At 37.0% G+C, this 27,201-nt stretch overlaps 1 protein-coding gene across 1 annotated transcript; it reads right to left on the bottom strand.

Moving 5' to 3' along the window:
• Positions 1-868: 868 nt before the first annotated feature.
• On the bottom strand, positions 869-3,888 carry LOC121430133 (transcription factor Sox-2-like). The gene has a single exon (XM_041627411.1). It carries the CDS (start codon positions 3,658-3,660, stop codon positions 2,605-2,607), a length of 1,056 nt encoding a protein of 351 aa, XP_041483345.1. The 5' UTR covers positions 3,661-3,888; the 3' UTR covers positions 869-2,604.
• Between the last annotated feature and the right edge of the window lie 23,313 nt (positions 3,889-27,201).

Below are 27,201 nucleotides of genomic sequence, written 5' to 3'. Positions count from 1 at the left end.
GTGTTGGAAATTATTAAAATTATTTTCGTTTAAAAAGTAAGATTTAATTCCACTATTTTCCGTTTTAAAACTATTAATCACTTTACAATTAATATTTCAGTTAAATCATAACTTGTATCATAAATCAAAGGCTACACCATTCTCCTCAATCGAATTTATCACACACGCACAAACTCACCCTTTGAAACGTTGTGTAAAAACAGGCAGGATATATGAAAACAACTGCATGCAGTTGCTAAATTCACCTTATTATTATAGTATTGAACATCTCCACATTATAACACGAGTGAGAGAGCACACAACATATCAATTTGCAATTAATACACACACTCCCACGTTCAATAACACTCATATCCCTACTATAAAATAAATTTCACCGAAACCCTGTACCATTATTACACATTACACATGCAGCACAAATATTATGATATCACCTAATTAGCGATTAAATTTGTAGAGGATTAATGACTATCAGTTGGATAAGATAATGATCACACGCTTACAGCACACACATCGAAACCATCAATATGAATTTGAAAGAAAATATCAATTCTTCACTGCAAAAAATGACGGCTCAAAAATTGTATTTTTAAACCAACGTTTGTAGTCTTTTTGAACGTACGAAACAATTTGATATGACAAAACGAAAAAATGTGACGAATTTGTGGGTAAATTCGACAAAGCACAGATACATTTCGACCATGCAAAAGTCAAATGCGAGACTTTGCTCACATATTGAGCTAAACTTGGCCAATAAATTGAATAAAACAATTTGCAAAACAAATACGCAAGAAGAAATGTCCAACATTTTTTGCAGTGTTGTAGTATACATGAAAATCAAGACAAGCTAAATTCTGTGTGGAATACATTTTACACCGTCAAAAACGCCGCAATTTTTTCGGCCATATTTATTCATATTTTTTTTTCACAAAGTATAACAAAAAGTAGATTTTCCCCAGATAGATACACAAACAGAAAGAAAAGAAAAAATAGTCAATCGAAATTAATAGTTTTGAAAGTTCAAGGACCCAAAAGGTTTCTAGCTCCCAAAGCACCCATGAGAAATATTGTAAATTAAATAATCATGATTAGTATTTCTTTAACAATATTTTATCGGCAAGCGCCTACATGTGATTTACCATTTGAAAATAAAAACTGAACTGTCAGCCAAATAGCCTTCTCGATTAACAAAAACATGGTTGTTTCTTGGCAACGATTTCTTCGTAAATTTTGCAAAGCACCTATAATGCAATTTATGGGAAATGGAAGGTTTCTTTTATCCTTAGGAAAAAGTGATAAATCATACGTATCATTGTGATTACAGAGGTGCACCAAAAATGTGTAAAATTGCCTTTCGAATGCATACAAACACATTCTGATATCCGAGATATTAAAGCATACAAGAAGCAAATGAAATTAAGTACATTAATCCCGTTTAGCCATACAGAAGAGAATTGTTGCACATGATATGAAGGAATTTTCGTATAAAAATAATATATGAAAATGCTAAACAGCCTCGTGTCAATTCGGATGAACAAAATTCTAATATCAAATTAAGTAGATGACTTGAATTTGCGAATCAGACAGAAACGTTTTAAAATCAAGGTTTCTTTACCCCCATTGTATAAAGAAAAGCATAATATGGAACATGGTTTAAAAAAGTACAGCGGGAACAAAAAGGTTTCGTGTTTTTTTGTTAAAACGTCAAGAAACCGTATATATAACACAATTCAGCCTGTTTTGTCAATACAAGTGATTCTGCAAGATTGCAAATCATGAACATAATTAAAGGCAGTATAATTATCCTATAAACTATAACTTTCCATCTTCGCACGTTGTAAAACGAAGTGGTATAAATTAGTATAAAAGACTAAAAATTGACAATTTGTTTGTTTCAACTGGACAAAATCAAGGTATGTATCTTCATGATTCCGTTTACGCCTGCGTAGAGCAACTCAATACATGTAGCGTCTTTACAAACTTGATAACTATATTTCCCGAGAAAGAAAAAAAACGTGCCAAAATATACATACAAATTAGCTAATTATCCATTATAATGATATCTAATCGTCAAGTCACATAAACGCTGTACATAAAACTGATATAATCTCGACTCTTTATGGAATTTAAGCACAATAGAAAATAAATCAAAAGTAATCAATGACAATTTTAAAAAAATCAAGACATTTGGCAACGAAAGAATAAGTCCAATTTTATACAAATTAATCGTTCAAAATCAAGAATGTTTGAGCGTTGAGCGCTTGATTCGTGCGTTGGTTTCCTTAGAAGTAGCCAATTTTTAAAAACCGTGGTCATCTTTTAAGTACAAAATTGTTTTTACAATTCAAGGCATATAAGGCAACTAGCGGGGAAAGAGTTTCTCTCTGCAGCAAAAAAAGATTCTAGTCTTCATTTTCCTTTCTCTCCTCGCCAATAAAATCGCTTGATCGCTAGAGTCAACTTTCAAATTTTAGACGATTTAAACAGTTACTCTCTTCCCAACGATAACTCTTTCTCTCGAGCTCATGGATGAAATCCGAGCTTTAAAAAATGTCTTGAAAACAGTACTTGTGTCAAAGGATATAAGTTTTTATTTTTTTAGTCTTACATATGCGTGAGTGGAACGGTACCATTTACACCAACACCGCCGCTTGTAGATGAGACACTGGTTCCATGGCTTCCATGGTACACCGCTGCGGCAGCCTGTTGCATAGCATGTTGACGTTGAACGTTAGGGTCGTTGGAGTCGCCGGGGAGGTACGTGTTGATCATATCGCGAAGCGACAAATCACCGGGCATCGGTCGGCCGGAGGAGACGGCGGTGGCTGCTGACTGCGTTCGCTCTGTGGGCATGTTCCCTTGTTCCGATTTGGCGACGGAGGCGCCAGGCGGTGCATGGTGCATCATGGCTGCTTGGCTGTAGGCGGCCGAGTAGTTGGCAGCGACGGGACTGAGGTACGAAGCGGCGTGTGTGGTGGACATACACGTAGGGGGGTACCCAAGTTGGGCCATGTCATACCTGTGATGAAGTCCACTGTTGGCCATTTGTGCAGCTTGATGTGCCCCGTAGGAATGCGATGGGAGGTGCGATAGCTGGTCTTGCATCATACCTGGATACCCGTTCATGTAGCCGTTGAGATGCTGGTAGCCGTGCATACCTTCTCCTACTCCTCTCTGTACAGGTGCCCCAGTCTGTGGGTTGATGATACCAGGTAAGGAAAACTTGTCCTTCTTCAACAGGGTCTTCGTCTTACGGCGTGGCCTGTATTTGTAGTCGGGGTGCTCCTTCATATGCACCGCTCGGAGTCGTTTTGCCTCGTCGATGAACGGCCTCTTTTCGTCCTCGGACAGCAACTTCCACTCGGCTCCTAACCTTTTGCTGATCTCAGAATTGTGCATTTTGGGGTTTTCCTGCGACAGCTTCCTGCGTTGTCCTCTTGACCACACCATAAAAGCGTTCATGGGTCGCTTTACTCTGTCTGGGTTGTTGTTGGGATTGTTGTTGTTCTTGTTGCTTCCCCCGCCCGGCGGGCCGCCGTTGCCCATGACCGATGCTTGTGTCAGGGCCCCGACGTGGTGGGTCATGCCTGGGATAGAACTCGCCATAACGTTAACGGAGTGCTTCAGCTCAGTTTGTTCGTGCACACCCGGAGCAGACATTTTTGGTCAGTCTCTTTGAAATGGACGACGAAAAGAAATAAAGCAAAGTCTTTTGATGAAGAATGCCAATAAAGAGCTGAACTGATCGAAGTTATAGGTTGGTAGTTCTATTGAGAGCCTTGCTGTTTGAAATGTTGACTACCAGAGCTCAACACAAAATATGACAGCTTCGACAGTAGCGACTCGTTATTTTTAGCGTGCCGTGGACTCTGCCCTCCAAACGGTATTGATTGCCTTTCTGTCTAATTATGCAAGTAGTTGTCCAATCACGGCCGGGTCGGACGCCGGGCGCTGTGTATTGTAATGCAACCAATGGCCCCTGACGTCACAACTAAATGTCAGCTGACGTAGCTAATTACTTTTGTTATGCAAACGAGGGAATGCTGTGGGGCGGAGCTCGCTTTGGAAAGCGCGCGGAAAGGGATAAAGCATCCGTGGTATTCAGACCAATAAGAGCTGGGCTGCATCTTCCGTCGTGAATAGCACACGCTTCAGTGGGCCTTTAAGATCGGCTTGCTCTGCAGTGCAGGTGGGCCACCCAAAACCGAATGAGGGGGTACGTTCTTTTTCTTGATAGAGAGGCAACCAACAGTTTCTCCCCCTTTTCTCTCCTTGCTCGAAAAAAAAAGCAATCCCATCTCAGAATGCCAATCATTATGCCACAAACTGAAACCTCATGAGTTTGATGTCCATTTCTTGGCAAGACCACAATACAGTAAACAAAACTGTAGTAAAAGCACACAAGTTCATATTTCTATAAGCCTGTGGATTTTGAGGCGTTGCTATACTCTATCTATTCTAGCATTGGCATACCGAGTAACTCTGCAGCCCTTAAAACATTTCTTTATGCGCTGTACAAATGTTGCCTATCGTTATTGTTATTATCATTATAATTATTTTCATTTAGTATTATCACTATTATTGTTGTCATCATGATGATGTGATATATATTGGCGTGCATGCTTGCAGTAATGTACTTTACAATATTGACATTCATTTTAAATCATAGTAATTAATAATTTTTCTCTTGGAACTCAATGATATAATATTTTTTTTTTCATTTCAGTTTTCGTTTTCGTTAATTTTTAAAAGTTTTACTGATCAAATTTAGGAGGTTACCTAAATGTTACATTACCAGCCGCAACAGTACTGTATTCCCACAAATCTTTGAAGCAAAACAGCAAAACACATATAGATTAGAACATTCATATATGTTATGTTGGAAATATCATCTAAAATGGGGACTTCGGGATTTTCCTGAAAACATTGACTTCACACCATTCTTTCGTTGTTGTTTTTTATCACAGAAAATGAGTTTTTACCATATCACATTGGACGCTTCTCTTTAAATTGTAAGTGAAACCTTTTAGCCAAAACCTCTTGAGCCAGGCCGAGGATTTCATGCAACTTTGTCAAAAACAAACAAGGGGGATATCTCGTGAAGGGGTAAGGAAAAAAACAATCCCGAACCAAAATCCACTATGCAAACGAAGGATATAACTTGAGAAGAAACTTCAATAAAGAACTTTGTCTATTTCCATTTTAAACCAAGAGACGAAGAGGGGATATTGGCTGAGGGGGGGGGGGGGAGAGAGAGGGGGGGGGGTGAAACAAGAGAAAATACTTTCATGAAAAATAAAATGACCCACAAATTTCAAGTAAGCAAGATGTATTTTCATGAAACTATTACTATGCTATTATACTACTACCAATCCACTACTACTTCTACTACTATTTATACCATACTACTATACTACTACTACTACTACTACTACTACTACTACTACTACTACTACTACTACTACTACTACTACTACTACTACTACTACAACTCCTACAAATACTACTACTACTACTACTACTACTACTACTACTACTACTACTACTACTACTACTCCTACAAATACTACTACTACTACTACTACTACTACTATACTACTACTACTACTACTATTACTACTACTATTACTGCTATACCGTTGATGTTATATTAATACTTATGATGACAATAACTCAAAGTACTTTGTCATATACAGGAATATGATTTTAGTTGTTAATGACAACGACCATCTCTCGAAGTATACCCAAATTGTGGAGAATGGTATGATAATGATGGTGTGTGGGTGAAAACGATGACTATATTTCTATTGCAGGCATAGTTGTGGTGGTGGTGTCGTTGCAGTTTCTGCTTCTGCTGATGGAGACAACGGCGCCACCACTGCTTCTATGCTCCTTGTAATTTGTGGTGGTGATGATGTATAATGACAATAGTGAAAGAGGATTGGTGTGAAATTGTATTATCAGCGCATACATTCGTAATTCCAAAGCTTCGTTATTCCGAAGGTTCGGATATTCCGAAGGTTCGTATTTCCGAAGGTTTGTATTTCCGAAGGTTCGTTAGTCCGAAAACGAAGTGAGGTTCGTAATTCCGAAGGTTCGTTAATCCGAAAACGAAATGAGGTTCGTAATTCCGAAGGTTCGTTAGTCCGAAAACTAAATGATTAACGAACCTTATTTCGTTTTCGGATTATCGAACCTTCGGAATAACGCCACAAATGTTCGGATTAACGAGCCCTTTTACCTTTTCGGATTAACGAATATCGAGGTATAGGCAATTTACGTGTTTCGGAATTACGAACCTTCGGAGTTATAAGATGGTGATAAAGCGTATTTTCCGTAAAAAATGTCACTAAAAGGTGAATTATCTTACATATTTTTTTTCTTTAAATTATATGAAAAGAGGCACTGCTGCATACTGTAAAAGAACATGCCAAATTAACATTGCATTATGTTGGGTGACCACAAATATCATTAAAAAAAGAAAAAGATAGAATTATACATTTCCTGTTTTAGACTCAACTTTTTTATTATTCTATTCGTATTAAAATTTGCATGTTATAAATAAAATCATCTATAATTATTTCAACTGCATGGACATTGTGCTATTTTAAATGACGATATGCTCTCTCATTCACTCGCAAAGGAATGGGTTAGTAACTCCGAAGGAAAAATACCATCAAATCTAGTTTCGTTAAATGGTCCTAGTTATGGGAACTCCTGGCATTTTCACTCTAAAATCTATCTAAAAACACTCAGTATTGCCCAAGCTCGCCCTGCATTAGATAGACTTTTCTTGAGTAATATTCATTTTTCGCAGAGTTTGCAATATACATGATCTGCGCATCCTTCTTTATTGTAGCACATAAATCCGGATCAGCAATATTATCATGAGTAAGATCACCGTTAGCAAATTGGCAAAGCAATATAAAAAGGAAAAATAATAATAAAAGGGGGAATTCCCCGGTATTTGATAGAGCAAACATTTTCAATTCTGATGAATCAGGCTGGTTTAAATGCCGTTGAAATAAAGCTGAAATGAAACATTATATCACACGGCATGTCAGGGGCGGCCGGCTAAAGACGAATTAAATGGATCAAATGCCCAAAATAAAAACATGAAAGGGTGAATTCAGTCTATTCCGCCACGTGCGGCCGCAGTACTTTCTTGCGCAAAATGTCAATAAATACCATTATTATACCCAGTCCCATGTATAGAAATTTTGTTGTGACGGGAAAGCTGGATACAATACTCGGTTGATTTGGATAACTATTCTATCTTTTCTTCTTGTAGAATAGAAATCGCGAGTGAAAAGCAGCACGCGTGTATAGTAGGAGTAAACAGAGAAGCAAAGGAAATTGTATTTTTGGAACAGTTTTTCTGCCCACCGCGCGTATTGTGTTGAAGAATTTACTCTGTCGCCACGAGGAGGATTTTCCTTTGAAGGTATAGTGGGAGCTTGCATTGGTGAGGGTTTTGTTAGGGTTTGTGAATGGGCTTTATAGCAACACACACGTGGGACTATTGAGTCGATCTTGTACTATGGACCAAACCGAAGGTCCCGCTCTTGTGTTCTCATTTTCAGTCAATACCTGCCTTCTCCTCCTACCTTTTTGTGAAACACTCAAAAGAACACAGACACAACAACCTTTGATAAAAGAGATTGTTTAGTGAGGTTGTTCAGCGAGTGACAACTATACGGACAGCTTCTGTGAAAATAAGCGTGTCTTTTTAATGAATGACCTGTAGTCGTGTGGCCTAACTTTTATCAAACCAATATTGGTCGTCTGTAAGCTTAAAAGCACAAACAACGGACTTTTTTTTCTTCTCAATAATAGCGTAATTCACGTTAAACGATGTGTCTGTTTGCAGAAAGATCAAAATCTCTGATTAACAGAGCTCACATTGGATTATATCAAAACGCGTTCAACTGATGGCGGGTGGGGGCAACACCGCCTCCCTCTTTTAAAATTCACTATTTCAAATCTGTAGGCAGTAATACCAGAAAATAGTACATGATAGTATGGTTCATTCTATATTACCACGCTCACTGTAGGGGGAGGGGGGGGGGTGGGTGGGTCGTAGGTAGGGAAAATGGATCAAACCTCACAAATTGTTCTGTTCTGGTATTTTGCCTATAATTCATCTAATCGGCCACGTTCCATCATTTTTTCCCCAAATTATTTGATTTATTTTGTTTGTTCTACTTCATCCCCCTCTTTTCGTGCAATATACACGAAATAGAAACATATTCAAACGGTTCACCATATTGACAGGTTTCATTTCATCATCATCCCCATTTAGCGACTACCAAAATAATATTCCTTAAGTATGCTGCTCCTTTTTCCCCTGTCCAACAATATGACGCCCACCCCGCCCCGTTCAAATGAGTTCATGGTTCCGCCTCAGCTTAATTATAAACGAACAACAAGCTTAATCAAGATATAGGGCATCAGAAGAGTATAATCGTAAAATAACAGATCGGATTTCGGCGTCACTTAAACTACTGTTTGCCTGGTGTCTGCGTCACCACGAAATTGTATATTTTAACAACTTAATTGGAGAGTTTTGATTGCCGACAGACCCCAATTAAAGATACCTTTCCCCCTTGTCTCGAATCAATGAGGATGTGAAATATGATTTAAAAATTTAGGATTATCCATATCAGAAAAAAATATAGTGGCATATCCAAATTTGTCGTTTATTTTGTTTTTTCCAGTTTCTTTATTATCTTCTGCATTCATGATACAAAATTCAAGTAAAAGAAAATATAACATTATTTTATTGCAAACATTTTATTCAAAGTATGTCGCATACCTGATTCTTTGAGAAGTCTGTCTGTGGTCTGGACTTAAATGTGTTTAAAAACACATGGGTACAATACTTAGAATACTGATGGGCTATCTTGCCTGAATAAAACGAAATAAATAAAAATGAAATAAAACTAAATGATTAATAAATAGACTACGTTGCAGCATTTGTACAGATTTAATGATTATTTACCTTCTTCGCGATAAATATAGGGGAATTTTCAATGGACGTGGGGGGGGGGGGGGGTAAATTACCCTTGTCTCAGGGACAAAATGAAATCTACCTTTCGTCGAATTGTGACAAGTATACAATCTTTAAGTGCGGTATTTGAAATCATAAAGACGCGCGCGCCAACCTTCAGTTAAGAGGAGTAAATGGGAAATACTATTTAGGTTAACATGGTTAAAATCTCCCGCTTTTGCTTCGGGGTAAATTGAAAATGTAAATTTGAGTTTAGAGCTCAATTCAATCTCTGATTTGTACTTGCCGGGGGAATCCTCATGTAATATGCCCGAACAAGGTCACATATACATCGAAATCATATCTCTTGAGTTAACATTCGAAAAGTCATCCCAGCCCGGGCCATAAACAGCGTGTAGGGTTACGAGGTAGCTTGGCCCAAAAGTGCAGGAAAGCGCGCCAAAAGTTTGCAAGCGGAGTCGACGAATCGTCTGCGTAATATCATAACGACTACACGCAATCAAGACACAGGGCGATCAACAAGGTTACGATCAGAAAAAGGTAAAGCGAAAATAGATTTTAATTAAAGATGGACAGAGCGAGAGAATGAGGGGTGGATATGGATAGACGGAGAAGATATAGAAAAGTGAGAGATAGAAATAGAAGCAAGAAAACAAATAAAAGGATATTGAGATACATTATATTTGCAACTTGAATTTGCAGCTGGTATGATTAACGTTAGAGAGTGACCAAGATAAACATTTTACCGAAAATTATTTATATTAAACAAATTTAAAAAAGAATTGAAAAAAAATCAGCCTAGTCCAATTTTACATCACATGGAGAGAAAAAAGTGTCACTAAATGACATGGATGTACATGCCCATAACCATGATAACATATCGCTTTATGGACTAGTTGATTAAGACTAAATAATACAATATATTGAACTTTAAGACATTCAGTGCTAATATCATCATTGGGAATGAGAAAAAATGTGTAAAATCGAGAGATAACGCATTAGACAACCAAACAACTTCAATTACTCGTACATCATTTCGAAATATGGGCGAGTAAAAGAAAAGAGAAAGACGAGAGAAAATGACGAAAACTGTCATTCATTTTGGCCTATTGCAATTGTTTGAAGAAGTCTGGTTTTATAAAGCTAATCTTCATTTCAATATGATATTAGAAAGGAATAATATATTCTTTCTCTGAAAACAAAGATGGCGTGCAAAGAGGTCGGAAATTGGTGTAAGCTAAGACGAGGCGACGGTAGTTCGAAATACGACCGCGATCCGAGGATCGCCGGATTCGTTCAGTAGACGTGAAATCCGACGCCGGTCTAAACGCAAACATTGCAACGGAGTACGTACCATCGTCAATGCAATTCAAGGGGCGTCGCAGTACCAATTTTTAATGGGGTTGTTAATCTGGAAAGAAAAAGAAAGTCAGTATTATAATAGCCATTTTAGCTGTTATTGTTTTTTTTAACATATGCCGACAAACTATTGAATGTTATTTTGTTTTAATGAATCGAATGACAACTGACCGTTCGCTTAAGATGGGGACGTATTGGGGGGGGGGGTCCCTTACCCCTTTCCTACATTCACGACATACATGTTGATCTTATACCATGAAGATTGTATTTGAATCTGGTGGCAAGAAATAATTTGTAGATGTAATAACTTTTGGCCTAAAATCTTGCGGCGAAGCTTGTAATAAACTGGGTCACATATAATAATGAATTCTTTAGTTTGCAGGTTGTAGGTTAATTACTCGTTGAAGTTTGAACAGAGGCACATATGTAAAGAAAGAGAAAGAGATTGAAAGGTGAAGGTAGAGACAGCATAAAGGGGTAGGTCGGAAAGTGAAAGCGATGACTAGACAGAGAGGGAGGAAGTAGGAGAAGAAGAAAAAAATATGTCAATAATAATAATAGTAATAATAATAATAATAACAATAATAATAATAAGAAGAAGAGGAAGCAAAATGAAGAAGTAAAAAGTGGAGGTGGAGGAACACAAAAACAAAAATACAAAGAAGACATAATTTAAGCTGAAGAGGATAGGGTATAGCATGATTGGCCAAAGCGAGGAAACAACCATTCATGGCCACTCGGTCACCGAAAACTACACCAGAAATAAATATATAAGTATACTTTCCATTGAATAATTCATATAGGTCGTATGTTCGCCGTCTACCTCACTGCCATGAAGGTTGTGGGAATGACTCATAACTGAGATTTCTTTTTTTATTTACTTACATTCCTAAAAAAAAACACATTTGCCGTTTTCACGCCCCAGTTTCGCGAATATCCTCGCTTCATGCAATCACATATTGCACAAATACAACGGTCTTCTTTTTTTTAAAGAGGTTTTATATTCCATTCGCTACATTGAACATGTCGAACCGGTTGTTTTGTCTTGGGGAAAAATAAAAACAAGTAAACAATGCGAGCTTATTATAACGCACAAAACTTGTTTTCAATATAGAGCAAACAACATAATGGCAATAAATATTGTAGTTGTATACACGTGAATAACAGAGAAATTCGAATGTTTTCTGTAGGTTTATAATGAGCAAAGACTCTCGTGAGTGGGGTGCTCTTCGAAGATTCTTCCATACATTCGCAATCATTTTCTCTACATTTTCGTTCACTTTTATTTCATTACTTTTCATCCACCAATGAAATGCTACACATATCAATCTCCAACTAATATTTTCCACGATTTGACTTTTTGAATCTCCAGGAACCTGTATGTAAAATATTTGTCTTTTTGTTTTTGTTAATTTTAAAGAAACGATGTAGGGTCATTATTTTTAACAAGATTTATGAATAAAAACTTGTCAAATAGATTAATTGGCAAACAGAGATTACGTATGTGACATATATTTGAGCTAATGATATTTCAAGGAGGTTATGGAAAAATTGTCACTTAATGACGATCGAATTGACTTATGTTTAGCAGTGGTGCAAAACTGTTTCTCAAATAATGTCAATTAACTTGTGACCCAATCATGCCAATACGCGATTATCTAATTTTTTTTAATCGTCATCAACTTTTACAATCAAACTCTAATATTATCATCAAGGTGATAGGCAAACTTTCATCCGGTCATCAAACTTTACAAATTTAATCAAGAATTAAACTCTCCCTCCCACCCCTCCTCATTAGTTTGCCATTCGTAATTAACTTTGCTCAAAAGATTTTAGATCCATTACACCCAGTTAAGAGTGACGCAGAGGTGTGTGCACGAGGATGGGGGAGGGGGGGGGGCTTGTGTCCACATGGTTCAATTATTGAAATTTTAACTTCAAACATTCTGAAAACAGAGCAAAATAGAAAATTACAATTTGGAAAGTCCCCACGAAACAGCTACAGAAATAAGGAAGTTATGGCGGAATTTGAAACGACCTTAACATGCTTAAATAAATTTTAAGGCCACATTTTTGTGTCAGTATTTTCTCAATTCCATTAAGTTTTAGTAGCCGTTTTGGCCTATTTCAGTAATGATTTTTGTTTCCACCCATATTTATTGCGTAAACCATCAATACATGAACATTTGACAGTTACAGATTATAGACGACTTTATAACCTAAAAATAATGTTCATCTTATTTTATCACAATCTAAAATCATATTTTTTACTAATCGAAGAGGACCTTTAAGTGCGGGGGGGGGGGTAGTAAAAACCTGTTGCTCATTTTGAAGATGATGAACATTGGGAGGCTCGCCAAGACGAAGTGGTTATGAATTATCGTGAGAAGGGGGAAAAGAAGAACTCAAGTGGGAAGTATGCATGTGTGCATTTGTTTTAAGCCAGGCTCTCTTTTCTTCTTTTACTTTTGGTGATGGCAAACAATACGAGAAACTTCACAAACAAAAGAAGAAACTCTTCAAACAATGGGAGAAACTGGCCAAACAATGGCAGGACTTCTCAAACAAAAGACAGGGCTACTCAAACAAAAGGGAAAGCCCTTAGGGAGACAAGTGCGGAGTTAAAGACAAACAAGGGGTAAAACATTGCACCCCTGAGGAGTTGGACTGAGTACCTGATGAGGGGTCGAGATTAGGATGGAGAGGGGAAGATTCTATTTTCTGTTGGTATAAATTTGAAGACGAAGACTTTATATCTTTAAAGTATTCAAAATTACAATTTCCAGTACCATTCTATTCTGCATCTCCAAGTATACCAATAGCGTTTGCACCATTTAGGCTATTATGAAAAGGAAAATATTTCATCATTATAACTTGACACCTCCCATATTCTCATATTAAGATATACGTAAAAATCTATATAATATATTATGAAAGACCAGAGCTGATGATTTTACAGGGTATTCCGAAGTGTAATTCTACAGGAATCGATGATGGACCCTTGAAAATCATATATTTTTATTCTCTTAAAACAATTAATCGTTATTCAATGCTCCCCTTTTTATAATTTGGGAAATAAAAAAATCACATCTGAGTGAGCCATACCGTTATTTCTTTCTTGAGCAGTGTTTAGGAAATCGCCTCTTTTACTGGATCAATTGGAGGAAAATGCGTCTTACTGCTTTTTTTTATCATCGGATGGTTAGAAAGTTCTGATAAGAACAAGAATGGTTTCAGAGGATAAACTCCAAAGAATAAACAAATTCTGAAGATCACAAACAGGGTAAAGTTACAAGCTTTCTTCATCTTTATCATCCAGGAAATCCCGTTATTTTTTTTTACAAAACACTGCTGCGTTTTCTGTGTAGCGTTGGACCTTACATACATGCCATACAACGCAGAAGGTGGATAAAAATGCTTAAAAAGGCTTGATCGAGTCATTATCAACGCTATAACCCCGATGAATACACCCATTTCTAAGGTCTAATTCAAAAGGATGATCGCAAATAATAGAAAGTTTCTTGTATCTCATTAAGAGGGCGTCCATTTATTGGAAAATCCTATAGAAATGTCTAAAGGAATTCCAAGTCCGTGTGTAAGCTAAGAATACCTATTATTCTCACCGAGGTATCCCTATTCAAAACGGGGCTGGTACGATCCGGAGAATCCCTTACCCCAGACCCACCCTAATACCCTATTAGGGCTAGCCCTCATTTACCCCTTTTAACATTCTTAAAATCCTGGGCATTGTCTAGAAGAATCTTTTTGAATCATTACGTAACAATGTCTTGCTTCGATCAGGGAAAAAGAATGTTGATTGTCAAGTCATTAAGCACAGCTATTAATGACTTAAGGCATGACCACTGAAGTATGGAGGGCTTTTTTGAAATCTTATTTGCAATCAATGATGGTGAACTTGAACTATTGAGGTTGCGTTGCGGTATTACGTGGAAACGATGATAAATATTGAGGTTTAGTTGATCTGTGAGAGTGTCATCTTCTTGGTAGCCAACACTTAAAAAAGTTTAAAGAAAGAAATTAACCTACAGCTTCCGATGTAAATTATGTAAGTTTCATGCTCAACAACGAAAAAAATGTGTGGAAAACGCGGTGAATGAATTAATTAAAATAAATACCAATACTCCATTTTCTACCATAAAAAATATTTTCCAGGGTTTCATATACATTAAAACATTGTTTATTAAACTATTTCTTATAATTTATCCACATCATAGAGTCATAAATGCTGGAAGGTTCGCTTTTATTATACTCGATTTATTTCGGTATATAAAATTACTCATAAACTGTTGAATTTCTGCATGCATGCCATGTAGTTATACATGATGATTGATAATGCATTGTCGTATCAAGTCATTCATCTTTTAAAAAAAAAATTAAGTTAGTCAAAAGAGTACTTATCCGTTTTTTCGAGGATTAATGATTATGAACAGATTGAAGTGGAGTACATTCTTGTCGAGAAGAAAATTCCCAGGATCTGTTAATTTCTAATGTATACAATATAAACTCATATTTTCTATGCAGTGCACAATACACCGTTAATCTATCGTTTAAATCGATAATCGGTATAGTGTAGTGGATCTGTATCTGGATTCACGGGCATTTCAAACTTCGGTTCATTGTGATATTTCCTTGTGGTATATAAACTTTTGTGGCACATGTAAAGAACATTTTACAAAAGTAGTATTGAGTAACTTGTAAGCGTGCATGCAAGCGGCGCGAGGCGCTTTGAGTCAATTTTCACGTAGAACATTTTGATAATGTACACATTATACACGTTATTCGTCAATCAATGATCTTCAAAAGGCCTGTTTACTGAGTGATCGAATTTCATGGATTTTGCTTTCCTAAAACATAATAGTAGCAAGGTATTAATTCCACCTGTCAGTAATGAATAAACTACAATGCTTGGAATCCATTATTTGTTGCTATGTCTGCTAAGCCTCTGGCAAGCTTTCAAGTTGTCAAGAACAACCTCTGTTGGGAACGTTAGTTAATATACAGTGCGTCCCACAATAAAACGAAACCGAAATTTATCGATGATTTATTCAAATAACCAGGACATTGTTATTTCTTAACCATTTTTCGTTAATCATGTTAATTGATGCATCAAATTAAAGAGCAGATATTGAACTTTTTAGAAATATGGTTTTCTTTTTGAAACCCAGATACCCCCCGCCAAATGAGTTTTTGGTATCCTTTCTTCAAATTGTTTTTGCTCACTCATGCGTGAATGAAGAATAATCTCAGTAATACCGGATAAAAGAGGAGATTCTAAGCTTTACAATGGTAGGTCATTTGTCTCTTGTATTTGTGATTAAGTTATGATAAATCATCGATAAATCTCGATTTCGTTTTTTTCTGGGACGCACTGTATAATGTCAATTTCTTTTGGTCTCGAGCCAATTCACAAATACATAATCATTGTGACTGGACTGAATACATCCATACTGAGCTTTGGTGCTATGTCGGGTAAATGTAATTAAAGCGCAATGAGAAGGGATACATTACAGCTGTTTTAGGGCATTTTGAATGACGTGAATGGAAAGATGGTTAACCCTTTCATTGAAAGATTTAGGCTGGACGACGATTCGATCGGTGGTTTAAGAAACGAAATGCTACCATGGCTACGTTGGGGCAAAATGCTTATCACAGTGGAAAATACAAGATACAAGATGGTGGCGGTTTTTTTTTTGCTTGCAATGGAACTAGGCAAAGTGATCCAAATTTTATGGAACAAACACACGGTTACACCGTGTGGTATATGTAGAAATATATTTCCAATACATGATTAAATACTATGTGTAATTGGGTCCTTTCACAGAATCACCGCAATGTGACGTCATTGTGACTGAATGTGCATTATTTTGTTCCTATGGCGTACAGATAGGGGCGCTGCGGCTACCATCATGACCATGCCACACCCCATAAAAAAGCTTGACCTATATATAAATATATATATATATAGTGTGATGATAAGTTTACTATTATATATATTCATATTCAAAAAAATAAAGAGAAATGGAAAGAAAAGGGAAGGAAAAGGGTGGAATGTGATCTTATATCTGAATATTATGCCAATACCTATCACAAAATTAGATGTTTGTATTATTCACGTCAGGACCGTTGCCCCATATGCCACGTTTGCCCCCTTCCCTTTTGACTCAACACATTTCTGGTTTAATCTATAAGCACGCTAAGTTCTTGTTAGGCGTTAATGACAGAGTGTGTTTTTTGCATAATTATACACACTTCGGGTGGTGTTCTGAGGCGACCAAACCAGGCATTTAACAACATGGTGTAAGTTCAAAACCCACATCCATCGGTGTTACCATGAAACATTGTGCATTTTCAACCCCCCCCCCCTTTCCATATTTCTGCATTTCTGTTACTACCACCTACCCCCTCTCGCCCACGTCTTCGTATTATTATCTGATTATAGTGAATATGGTTGATCTTGTTGTTGTTGTTTGTATTGTTGCTGTTGCTGATGTTGTTTTGCTGCCGAGAACAATAAGGATGTCCAATGTGTAAACCCTGGGACTATCTTTGGGGAATATCTGTCCATAGATATTATACAATGCCCGTCTGAGGGAGACAAAGTGAAAATCCGCCAAAGAAAATGGGGGTACTTTGGGCAATTTCAAGGGCGTTAAGTGATGAATGGAACCCATCTTAAGGGAGATTACGGAATTCTTAATGTACCCAGCACCTCTACATGGTTTCATTAAGAACAGAATCTGGCCACGTCATTCTATTTCTTCTTTTCTCTTTTCTTCTTATTCTTCCTCTTCTTCTTCTTTTATTCTGCCATCTCCTCCCCGTCTTCTTCTTCTTCTTCCTCTCCATTTCTTCTTCTTCTTCTGCCATCTCCTCCTCCCCGTCTTTTTCTTCTTCTTCCTCTTCTTCTTTTTCTTCTGCCATCTCCTCATCCCCCTCTACTTCTTCTTCTTATTCTTCCTCTCCCATCTTATTCTTCTGCCATCTCCTCCTCCCCGTCTTTTTTCTTCTTCTTTCTCTCCCCTTCTTATTCTTCTGCCATATCCTCCTCCCCGTCTTCTTCTTTTCTTCCTCTCCACTTCTTCTTCTTCTGCCATCTCCTCATCCCCCTCTACTTCTTCTTCTTATTCTTCCTCTCCCCATCTTATTCTTCTGCCATCTCCTCCTCCCCGTCTTTTTCTTCTTCTTCCTCTCCCCTTCTTATTCTTCTGCCATCTCCTCCTCCCCGTCTTCTTCTTCTTCCTCTCCCCTTCTTCTTATTCTTCTGCCATCTCCTCCTCCCGTCTTCTTCTTCTGGAAACAGTACAGGCCACCGCCTGGTGTATTGTCCTGGCTTCTTTCTTTCTACTAAAAAGAAGGAAGATATTTAGCAAGAAGAATGATGTTCAACGATAATACATTTGCAATTTTCCATCGTAACCATTTCCCCAAAACAATATCCCCCTTCAGAATATGTATTTGACAAATTGATTTCTGATCCGAAATAAGGCCCAATCGACTTTAGACTGGTTTACATTTCTTATCTTATCAATTTCGAGTGCAATATCACATCGAGTTCGCGGCATCATTTTGTCATAAATTGGGCGAAAATAAACACCATTCGGACGACGATTCGAAGTCATTTATAATTATTTTTCGACCACTTCGTGTCAATTATGAGCACTTGCTGGTGGCAGCTTATAAACAAAGAAAAACTAATGTGAAACACATAAGATATCATTTGCAGGTGCAAGAATGGATAAGGGTATATAAGTGGATCAAAGTCACAGTTATGCAAAGGTAAATATAGACTGGTGAGAAGGGTAGAAAGCGAGAGGGGGGGGGGGTTGGTGTTAGTGAGTTTTAGTGAGATAAAGACCGATGTAGGAATACAGTGTACGAGATAGATATAGAGAGAGAGACAGACAGAAAGATAGAACGGGGGGGGGGGGGGGTTGACAGACAAACAGAGGGGAATATTAGGATATACTATTGGGTAGGGATTTATAATTCTCAACCCGGAAGGTATCATTTTTTTTTAGTCCATTTTATTTTCATTTTCATGTTTATTTATTTTTATTTATTCATTCATTTTATTTTATTTTTTTGGTGGGAGGGGGGGGCACCACCCCCAAATAGTCGCTAGAATGATAGTAATGATAATTATGATAATGATAATGATAATAATTATAATAATGATAACAACAACAATAATAATACTACTACTAATAATAATGATAAGAAGAAGAAGAAGAAAGAGAAATGTGGGGTTGTGTCCACCCTTCCTGCGGGATCGTAGCCCATAACGGTTGAATGGCATGATTTTTTTTATGTACAATTCGAATCACATTTTTACCAAGTAAAATGCTAAATGTGTGTATCTTACGTAAACTTCGTGTTATTTGCTAACAGCAGCACGTGGTTTCGCCGCCAAAATCATATCGCCAAGATCTTGAGTTTTTGATCGTCATCATCAAATTTTATGGGTGTAATTAAATCAAACGGGGTTTTCACCGACTATGAGAGAAATTATAAGTCACCGTCCCTAAGTACTGGGCAAACCAGCGTGGCCGATGTTTGCCGAAACACTCTAGGTCTAGTTAATATGATGTGTCAATCGAATATAGAGAGGGGAGAAGAAGTGAAGGGAGGGGAAACATGAAAGGAGGAGATTGCAATGGAAAATGGAAATATGAAATTGGAGGGAGAGAGCAAGAGGGAGGGGGGGGTGAATGTGGGCCTATTGTCAAAGACGTATTCACTGACAGATTTTAACTCGATTAAGAATGAGGGAGAAAGAGTGAAAGAGGGAAAACAGATAACGCAAAAGAAAGAGTGTCATATAAATAATGAGAATGGATGAAGGTCCGTGCTGGGACCATCATATTAGGAAGAGGGGATGGTCTGAATCATTTGATCATAGTAAATACGACATGTCAGATGCCATGGATATGGTAGTATATTTCTTATACTTTGTTTCTGTCCATCGATTTCCCTTTCCGGAAAATATTTTTTTCTCTCTTGAGCAACTTCCATCCTTTTTCCTTTATTCATTCATGTATCTATGTTATTGTCTTGAATTCATTAATTTTGATATATATATATATATATATATATGATAAGCAATTGATTTGTTATTATACATTTATTTCTTTCTTTCATTTTGTTCTACTTTTATTTATTATGCTATAACACTCATTCAATTGAATAAATGAAAGAATGAATGAATGAAAATGAAACTCATACATGACTTTTCATTTTAAAAATATCAGTGTATATGTATATCTGCAAGTTACATCCCTTCTCTCCTCTTTCTCTCTCTCTCTCTTCTCACTTTAGTCCTTCCCCTTTCCCTCTTCACTTTGTATGTAATGCCCCAGCAGTGTGGTTATAACCTCTTAAAAGTTTGTTCACCAAAATGTAAATATGAGTTCAGCGCACCTGCCCTGTCAGTGAAATAAGGTGACATCACCATCCCGAAGCCGACGAATTCTTCTGCCCTCAAAAGCAAACCCAGCACCCCAAACCCCATCCACATTGGCGCATAGACAGGAGAAGGGGGGGGGGGGCTTTGGCCTTTGTAAGAGGTGTTGTGGCTCAGTGGATAAGTCTCCGGACTGTGGACCATAAGGTCCGGGGTTCAAATCCCACCGCAGCACTAGCGTCCTTTGGCAAGGCGTTTATCTACATATGCCACTCTCGACCCAAGTGTAGTAAATGGGTACCCAGTAGGAAGAAATTCCTTGAATGCTCGATGCGCCCGATCAGGGTAGCCGTGCTAAAGACGGGGTAAAAGTATGCAGCGCTTAGAAACATATCAAGCGCTATATAAATGTTGCATATTATTATTATTATTACTTGGGGCACCTGACCCCGAAGTTCCAAGACCAAGAACAAAATAATTGCAGAAAGTGTAAGAAAATCGGTAGAAATACATATTTTCTCAATATTACGTCATTTTTTTTTCGCAACATTAGATGTTCATTTAAAAAAAAAGGTCGACATGAGAAAATTACACATTATAAAATTGTACCGCATACATTATTCGATTCAATTCAATTCAATTTCATTTTAGTGTCGATAGTGTGGAAATTCATTTTCTCACATTTTACCATTTACATCTGTTTTACCATGGACCCAGGTTCATGGTTTTACATACTACGTCCAACCCCTCAACGTTTTGTTCATGACGTCACTGCTCATCCAACACACACTCTCAAATACCTAGACACACACACGCACAAATCCTTGTGCTACCAGGCCTTTGGTCCTATACAAGCAGTGACATGGGGCCCGCAACAAAAAAAAACTTAGCAATGATCGTAGAATATTTTATACGATTGATTCCATTTACTACAATGCACAATCAATCGTAAAAATGAAGCTTACGATCAACCGCTAACCTTTGTGTTACGGGACTCAGGACTGTTAAATAAGAAGGTTCGGAATCGAGTCTCCCCTAAATAGCACCGTCTTTCGATAAGCTATTACATTTTTAGTCTTATTCGCCCCACCCTCTATTGGCGGTAGCACAATAGAGTTTAAGCCTAATATGATAATCTCTTAATTTCATGAATATATTTTTACATTTTATAAAGCAATCTTAAATCATTCTACGTAGAGACGAATGTCAGCCAATGACTTATTCGCAGACGGGTTAGCGTCTTAGAATAAAATAAATCATATCAATTTACAACAAATCAAGCTTATTAGAGTTGAAATCAATCTTTAAAACAATTTTAAGTCCCGACTACCGTTATTTTAGATTAATTTCTAAGGTGATTCGGCGTACATGCTTAATACTACTTTCTTTGTACATATAGACACTATGAAGGTATATAAACATTTTGATATTCATCATTAGCGGCATCATTTTAAAGTTCATCTATTCCGAAGAGAACGAGTGACTTTGAATCAAGTCGTTAAGTACGCTCTCAATATCATTACATATCCATGGAGTATCGCATTAAGTGGAATTCACACTTTCTCTAAGGGACAGCGCTACGGGAACAGGGAGGGGAGGAGGAGGGGGCGACTGACCGCCCCTTAACTATCTTTCAGTTCTTAAAATCAGAAAGAGGAGAGGATATTAAAAACGGAATGAAACAAGAAGAAGTCAATATTATTATCATTATTGTTTTTATCATTGTTATTGTCATTATTATTATTATAATCATCATTATTATTACTATAATCATTATTATTATTACTATTATAATAATTGTTATTATTAATATTATTATTATATAATCATTATTATTATTATCATTATCACTGATATTATCATTATCATTATTATTATCAATATCATCTTCATCATTATTATCATCATTGTCATTATCGTCTTAATCATCTTTAATATGAAATAACGTGAAATGAGAGGAATTGGTCATAAAGCATCTCTTATTTCAATTTCGATCTTCCTATCAGCTGGTTTTATCCCATCTCCCGCCCCTAAAATACAAATATCACATTACCGCCCTTGATTCGATCTCTACTACATGAAACTAAGCCGATGGCAATAAATCAAATGGATGCATACTTAAAGCGAAAACAGTCAAGTGCACATGATATTTTCAAGATTTGATATGCTTTAAATATTCAACGTTTCCTCTTGTATAAATGTGTAGAGCATTTTTTTGATAAGTGATTTATGTTGACTGATGTTGAAGAGTGAAAGCGAGAAAAGGACTTCTCCCGACTTTATAACCACGAAATAAAGTTTTAAACAAAATTTAAAAAGAGAAAATAACACTTGACAGCTTCAAGAATAAGTGTTCACCATCAAGGGCGACACCACGGGGGGGGGGGGGGGAGGGGGGCGGCAGGAGCAAGGAGCGACCACCCCTATAATTTTTTTTTCTAGCAGTGAAAAAAGGGAGAGGTATATTGGCCGTGTACATGGTGTATATACCTTATATGAATAGATGGATAGATAAATAATTAAAAAATAATTAAATAAATAAATAAATGAATAAATAAATAAAAGAAATAAACAATCAAAATTATAAATAAATAAATTAATGAATGAATAAATAAATAGATAAATAAATAAATAAATAAATAAATAAATAAATAAATAAATAAATATATGAATAAATAATGGGTGTCATGGGATTTCACTCCGAACGCGATTTTCGTCTGCCCGGACGAAAATTTCGTAGGATGTAACTGTCCGGAAGAAAAGCTCTGTTTACTTTTTCTAAAAAAAAAATAGATACAAGTTAACCAAATGTTTTCTTAAATTGAATGTAAGATTGAATTGACTGATTTAATCAGACCTGGATTAAATACAAGTATTGGGTAAATAAATAGATGAATGAAGTTGGTGAATTGATAAATAAGTGAAAAGAATGAGTCACCTAACGAATAAATGAATGATCTGCACAGAGGCACAAATAAACAATGCGCGATTAAGAAAAACTAACCTATAATTCCACCTCTGCCCTTCAATGTAGAAAAGTGAAATAATTACAAGTTAAAAGCAATCAAGAATTAGTTTTGAGTTGATGTGACTAAAAACTATTTTAGTACGTGATACTGCGCCATAATCTTGAAGATATTTTCATTTTCAGATCGATGTCTAAATTTCAACTTTCCTGATAAAAATCAAAACTCCAGTTTTTCGGCCACCTTTGCACGCAATCTCAGGCATGTTTACTCCCGCTTGTCTTGGGGCGGCACCAGTGTATTTTGAATGAGTTGTCGGGTTTGGGGGAGGGGGTGCTTTACCTTCAACGAGTTACATGTATATCTAAGTAAACACGGCGAGTATTGTGTAATTAGACAACCAATCCATCCCTGTTCATACTTTTCTTCCTCCCCTTTTCCCATCATTTGGAGAAAAAAAATCCACATTTTCCCGAGGGGACCACATCCTGAGGTGTTAAAATTACACCCTGGAGATTGAACCTAACACTAAAGAGCGTAAAATAACAACCAAAGGTGTTGTAATAATTAACATCGGAGTAAAATGAATGATTAACACATTTTTTTCAATTTTGGTGTTAAACTGGGTGTTGAACCTGACACAAGTTGGTTTCCGAGAGCACCACACCCGGAGGTGTTAAGACTACAACCTGTATATTGAATATAACACAAAAGAGTGTAAAAGTAACTGCCAAAGGTGTTGTAATAACACCCAGGAGTGTTGAACTAACACCGAAAATCAAACTTCGGTGTAAAATAATCGATGTGATCCTCTATTTACACCGAATAACACCATGGTTTTGCTGTGTTGGCAGATGTGGAAGGGGCAGTTACCCTCGTGTTACTTGTAGTAGCGCAGTGTATATGAGTGAAACTAACTCCTTAAGTATATATTAATATCAGTCAATCAAATTGGTATGTCGAATCCAACAAGATTAAAAGCTTCTTTGCATGCCTTTTAAAACTGAAATGATTTCGGTGTAATGCGTATTCAAAGTTAAAACAATGTCATCATGATATCAAGTGAGTTTTGAGATTTTTATATGGCAGTATAGAGAATAGAAAAAGTCGATGTTTCTCCAAGAGGATAAAGAACATTTAAACTACATACAACAGTTGCATATTTGTCCTCGTATACTTGTCCTTCAGAATTAGGGTTCCAAATTTGTTGAGTCTGCTGATAAATTACCAAAAAAAAAAAAATAATAAAACGAATTAAAAAAAGATATTCTTCTTTCTCCTGTACTTATCAATTGAATAAATTTCACGCTTTTAGTCATTCTTGTGTTTGCACTCTGTTGCGGCATATTATAACAAAACTACATTTATTAATAAAAATTTAGGGAAAAAAATCATTACCTTCTTAATTTACATCAAATTTTCGTGAAACTTTCAGTGTTGTTTCGGATTCCTCTTTTCAATTCAATCAAATTGCTGCTGGAGATAAAATGAATTTTAACACCGGATCTCAGAAAGTGTATGGAGTACACCAACGAATAGCCCTTGGAAGGGAGGTACGCTCCCACCAAACAAAAAAAATCAGATTCCCACCAACAAAATACACAATAAATTTCGATTTTCGAGTAGGGTATCCCCCGTTTATTTTTATCCCCGATTGTATGACGAGAACGATATTGATAATGTTATAGACCAGCGATTATGGGAAAACAAATGTCATTGTGAGGAAATGAATACGTAGGGAAACAAAGCGATACCAACATAAAAGGGCAATGAAAATGTGAAGGAGCGTGGTCGCCCGTACTATCCACAAAACTTTCAATGACTTGAATTTTCTTTACGTTGCCGCTGGAAACGTTTGAATGCCGACTGAGCTAAATATCTGCATGTACGCCCCAAAATCGGTGGTGTTAAAAGTACACCGCCAGATGACCACATCAAGCATGTACGACAGTGTAAATTCACGGTGCCAGTTCAACACTCATAAGTGTTATCATATCCCATTTATTTTATCATAATTGCTTAATTTCTATGGTGTAAATATCCATGGTGGAAATTTACATGGTGGAAATATCCATGGTGTAATTATCCATGGTGTAAATTCTCATGGTGTATATATCCATGGTGCATTTTAACACCAGTGTGTCAGAACTTATTCTGAGCTGGAGTTGTTCTTCACACCGGGAGGAGGAGAGGGTAGGGGGAAAGATAGCATATTGTGCATGGTTGGGAAGTAAAGATATCAGGAGGGTGTTTCATAAAGCTGTTCGTAAGGAATTAAGAGCGACTTAAAGAACGAGTGGTGATCATTTCTTTTGGTAAATGGTATATAGCATTGGCGATGGTTTAGCGCACAAGAAAGGTTCACCAGTCGTTCTTCAAGCAGCTCTTAACTTACGAACAGCTTTATGAAAAGGCCCCCAGATGTTCAGAGGAAGGAGAGGCTGAGATCGAAGAGAGAGGGGGGTATGAGGAGGAGGAAGAAGAGGGTGTGAAAGAGAAGGAGAAAGAGAGAGAGGGAGCGAGAGGAGGGGGGGGGGCACACAAAGAATCGGAAACAATTCCATTGTACTCTATTGTAATTTCGAAGAATGGAACTTCCAACAGAAAGTATTTGAACAAGTCTAGCATCGGGGAAAACAGCTCTTGCACAGACAGTGATTGTCTGCTCAGAAAGAATGGAAGTCGAGTTAACATGGTTGAAAAGATATCTTTATGAATGGGATACTGAAAGATGAAAAGAAATGTTTGATTCTAAAGCAATGGAATAATGGGACACTCTGCTTGAACTTCTGGGTTGAGGTCATGTTTATTATTGTATGCTAATAAACCGAAGTTGCGCATGCGCAGATGATATTTCAAAAATCGACTGATAATCATGCGCAACACCCGTATCTCTTGTTTACGGTAACTGATTTAAGTGAAAACAAAATATAGGAAAACTATTTCTATGGTATAAATCAAGTATTTATTTTTATCGGGTTGATTTTAACCGAAATATCAGGAGAGCGATATTTCAGGAATAATCACATTGCAATGTTCCAGCAGCTGTTTTAATCACTTGAAACCAAATTTCATAAATGTTATTCTTGCTAGAGGTATACGCATTATAGCAACGAGGTTTTGGGGGGCAAAATGCCCATCAAATAATTACATATTGTTTCAATAAGGACGAAAGCACCATAGACGATATAGACTTGAGTTCATGTGTATTACATGGACTTTGGCCGTTAAACAAATATTGTTCTTCACATCCTAAAAGGTTGCAGAAGACTTTGTAGACATATTAACAAATAAGAATATGTAGACGGAATATTCCAACAATTTTTTATTATCATTATTGACAGATTAAACTTCTCCGTACAAGGACTTCCGCCAGTGAAAAGGGTCCAGCCGTGCAGTACGAGCTTTTATCCCAAGGATTACGAAATATATTTTTGGTTGCACTTAACACTGCAAAAACTCTGGTGTTGTTTTAACACCAGCCCGGAATCTATACATGTCCACACCAGAGAAGTGTTAAACAACACCAGTTTCGTTTTTGTCTAACACCAGATAGTTGTTTATACAACACCAATTAGTATTAAAACAACATCGGTTTGATTCGAAACTGGTGTTGTTTTAATACATCTCTGTATGGTGTGAACATATATAGATATAGATTCCGGGCTGGTGTTAAGTCAACATCGGTGTTTTTGCAGTGTGGCAGTCATAACTCGGATGATGGGGGAAGGGGGAGGGTCCACGCTGCAAAAATGCCGGCGTTTCTATATTGGAACGCACCATAGAGGTGTTAAAACAGCACAACTTCGGTTCTAGGTGAACACCAGATAAGCATTTAAACAACACTTATCAGTAATAAATCAATATCGGTTTGATTCTTAACTTCAACACTTCCCTGGTGTTTTCTGACATAGATACCGGGCTGGTCTAAAATCAACACCGGAGTTTTTAGTATATCATGTCCATTGATAAATAAGGGCGTGACCGAAAGGAGAGGGAGAGAGAGAGAGAGAGGGGGGGGGGGTAACAAGTGAAAATAACGTGTTAATACATTATTCATGAATTCGCTAGATATGACATACCGACTTGGAATGCGATGTTATTTACGTGCTAAGAGTCCGTTTTACAATGGTTTGACGTGTTTACCATTATGTTGTATGTTTACAGCCATAACAATTGCTCAAGTAGCCATAGACAACATTTTGTTGTTCCCGAACCCAAATCGGTGCTTGCCTTGAACCGATAACAAATAACTCTTAAAATCTAAGTTGTTTAGATCATCGTTCCTTTCAGCTTTAATGGAAAACAATCATGCTGTGTTGACTTACTAGGCATGCTAGGTGTAACATTGCGTTTTGAGGTTACAAACTGATTCGAAATCCGCAGTTCGAACCCGGAATCACGTCTTTCGGATGGTGACGTTAAAGTTCGACCCGAGACGTACA

Source organism: Lytechinus variegatus, chromosome 16 (assembly GCF_018143015.1).
Source record: "Lytechinus variegatus isolate NC3 chromosome 16, Lvar_3.0, whole genome shotgun sequence".
In the NCBI taxonomy this organism is placed as follows: domain Eukaryota; kingdom Metazoa; phylum Echinodermata; class Echinoidea; order Temnopleuroida; family Toxopneustidae; genus Lytechinus; species Lytechinus variegatus.
This window is presented reverse-complemented; position numbering and strand designations above follow the sequence as displayed.

What these genes read in the sequence shown, in the direction of transcription:
- LOC121430133 (XM_041627411.1), bottom strand. Translation starts at nt 3,660, where the DNA reads ATGTCTGCTCCGGGTGTGCACGAACAAACTGAGCTGAAGCACTCCGTT.